This window comes from Galeopterus variegatus, unplaced genomic scaffold (genome assembly GCF_000696425.1).
Source record: "Galeopterus variegatus unplaced genomic scaffold, G_variegatus-3.0.2 Scaffold469, whole genome shotgun sequence".
NCBI lineage: Eukaryota > Metazoa > Chordata > Mammalia > Dermoptera > Cynocephalidae > Galeopterus > Galeopterus variegatus.
The window spans coordinates 116715-120122 of record NW_007726580.1 but is presented as its reverse complement, the minus strand read 5'-3'; the positions used below and the strand labels follow the sequence as shown (position 1 = coordinate 120122).

The window sequence follows — 3408 nt, the reverse complement described above, 5'->3', positions numbered from 1 at the left end:
GCAGCCGCCGGCAGCGGGGTGATTGCTACTCGGAGCAGCGGGAGTACTATTGGGAGTATTATTCACACCGATCCCGGCCCCGCCGAGGCTGCTGTTCAGGCTACTGTTGATGCAAATACTACTGCCATTCGCGGCAGCAGCGGGGGCTGCGAAATCCCCCATCCTGCTCCCCGGGCACACTATTTTGGAAGAACTTTTTTTATCCACCCCCCTATCAGCCTCCTCCTTGGGTCCAAGGATTAAAATAGTTTAAGTGGAACGCGGGGGAGACGCAAGCACATGGATGGAAACGGCGATCCCGACGGGGCGAAAAAAAGGGGGGAGAGATTTTGGGGTGGGTTTTTTGTTTCCTTTTTTTAAACTGTAAAGCTCGAGGGGGAAAAAAAGGGGGGGTGTTATCGGAATACCATCAGACACCTATCAACAAAAAGAATCACAACAAACTGAGCCAGCAGCAAATCGGGTTGCAAGTCAAGGGGAGATCCGCTCCTCGCCTGCCTTCTTTTTATAATCCATTATTTTCTAATAAATTCCAGGAGATTTCCGGTGGTTGGCAAGCATTTGCTCCCTACGTACCGAAAAACACACCCCATGTACACACACAAGCATATGCCTCCAGTGCGGACACGCGCGACACACACTCACTCCACACCGCATCGGAAAACGGCAAGCTTGCTTATTGCATTTTCCTTCCACAAAAAAGTTTTGGTGTTTATGCCGCCCCGTGTTCTCAAAGTACTTTGGCTGCTCAGTTGCATTTCACAGGAACCTAGATATCGAATCCTCGGGCTGGGGGAAGTAAACACATGGACAGTCCGAGGCGACTGCAAAAGTAGATCGGTGAAGTCCTTTGCAAAACGCCGCGCGGAGAGCAGCCCCGAACGCTCGGCCGGGCTGCCGCTGCCGCCGCCGCCGCCGCTCCTGCCACCATCACAATGATCAACTGCTCGCCGCCGCCGCCGCCGCCGCCTCCTCCTCCTCTCGCTCCTCCACCTCCTCCTCCTCCTCCATGCCAGCGGAGTGATATCAGGACGCGCGAGCTCAGTAAACACGGCAGCGGCTGGAGGCCGTGAGACAGGCCCCGGGACACGGCGCAAAACCCGGCCCGGACTCTCACCCGGCAGGAGCGGGCGCGGCAGGCACCGGCACCCGGCCCCCGCCTCCCGAGCCTCGCCCTCCCCCGCCCCCACCGTCCCTACTCCCCTGACTGGGAAGCCGGAGCTGCCAGAAAGGAGGAAAAGATTCTGGGGGACCTCAAGAATTAATCAACTTTTGACCGCGGTGGGGGTGGGGAGGGGGGAACGGGGCGCGCGCGGACGGCTTCGGGGACGCGCCTGGCTGGATTTCCTTATTCCAACAGAGGTATCAAGCAAGCCCAAGTTGTTGTTACACATTTATGCATTATATTGCAGAACTGTGCATGACCAGGCAGAAACATTGAAGCTTCGCAGCAGTTGTCTGTCATCCCTATCCATGTGGAAAGAAAAAGGCAAATGAGTGACTTGTTTTTTAAACCCAGGTAATAAGTCCTCGCTAGTAATCACCCTGCTTACACACACTTGTTCAAACTCTAGGCCACTCTTAACACAGATACCAGATTCTGAATAAATAGAAATAAGCAGCAAAAAACTTGGGATATTATTTAATTTGATGTACGTAATGATTGTTGTTATTAAGGCAATTATTTTACTTACCCCTGGAAAAAATTAAAATAAAGCAGGCAAGGACTTGGAGGTGAGACATTTTAACAGACTGTTTTGAACACTAGGTGCTAATGACAGCAGTAATTAAGGGTCCTTCGTAAATCAAGTGGAAAGATTACAGATTTCATAGACTAGAACTACAGGAAAAACACAGCACTTCACAGTTTGTCATGACCAAAACAAAAACAAGCAAAAATAACAGGCTTACATTATTGCTGGATATGTTTCTTTCTATTTCTATGAATTCCAGTGAATACAATTAAAATGGAATAGCAACTGCAGAAAGAAATTTGAACTTTCCATTTTATTATCGCAAATCATCTTTCCAGATATTGAATATCTAAAAACAACAACTAAGGATAAAATATCCTTGAAACTGAACTTAAACCATTGCATATACATAATTTTTTTGAAATTCAGATGGAGAAACTGTTAGTGTTTCTGTGATAATCCGTAGGCCACAAACCTTGATTGTGAGATGTTAATTATAAGTCATTTTGTATTATCTCAATAAATCTTATAGAATTAGTTTTTAGGGTAAAAATACACCCCAGTTTTCTAAAATAGCCAGGAATAAAAGAACTTTAGATCTTATGCATTAGTCATGAGATCTGATTTAAACCATCTTCATTTCTTGGCATTGCAGATTAGCATAGGATGCTATTTCTAACCTCATAATGTCAGTGATAAGAAGTTATATTTTTCTTCAATTAATCAGGTATACATGGTGAACATCCCGTGGATTATATGGTAAAATGGGCAGCAAAATATTATTTAACATGGTGTGAGGCTACCTTTAAGTAGTAAAATCAACATGAAAGTATCTTTCACTGAAGTCGCCTTACCTTTTCTGAGGGCTATCTAGTTAATATACAAACTTCTGTGTCAAAATTGTCCCCCTTTCAAGTCTCAGTCAGAAAATTGAACTGAATTAGTTCTATAGCAAATGAGTCTGTTCTGACTCTAAAACATGTAAAACATTATAAGAAAAAGAAGTAGTGAAATGGCCTTTGTGTTTTTTTACATATTCACTAAATAATATCTCTATTAACTCAGGAAACACATGGCTTCACCACAGAGGGGAAGCTACGGCTCTGCGTTTACTCTGCTCTCTCTCCACTGTAGTTAATTCTCAGCCCCCCTCCGATCCCACCCACCTACATCACCCACACAAAACTCCAGCTTGATTTACGGAGGCAACATCTTTGAGGGTCTTAAGCACTGGGTCTTCAGTTTTGACACTTGGGTTCTCGTTCTAGCTTTTTCCTACAACTCAGAATTTAATTTTTCATTGAGTGTTTCCTTCTGAGAAAAACAAGACAACAGTAGCAGCAGCACCATGTAATCCCAACGAGAGCTGACCTTTTCTATTGTGAAGGGAAACCAAAAATATGCAAGAATTTGCACCCTTCCCTTTGGGGGACCGGCAGGTGGGGAAGCATATTTTGTGGTTTTACCTCAGAGCTCCCCAGTGACACATGGGGCTATTCCTGCACAACCACAGTATACTTTGCTGCCCAATTTTAGTGCTGAGTGGGCTATACCCAAAAGGGAAATTGACTTTTCGTGGGATATGTGTACACAAACACACACACACACAAACACACAAAGGCACCCATCTTTTATCTCTTCAAGATGGTGGGAATAACAGCCACAACCTCCAAGACCAAAGTGTGGGAAAGGAAGGACTGTGAAGGCAAGTAGG

General features: G+C 45.5%; 1 protein-coding gene across 1 annotated transcript in view; it reads right to left on the bottom strand.

Annotated features, from left to right (window-relative positions):
- The window catches only part of MAML3 (mastermind-like 3 (Drosophila)), a 451859-nt gene extending 451697 nt beyond the window's left edge, over positions 1-162 (bottom strand). Inside the window, exon 1 of the mRNA XM_008569153.1 lies at positions 3-162. Coding sequence (XP_008567375.1) covers positions 3-162 — 160 coding nt within the window. The remainder of the gene's footprint in view (positions 1-2) is intronic.
- Positions 163-3408: the final 3246 nt, after the last annotated feature.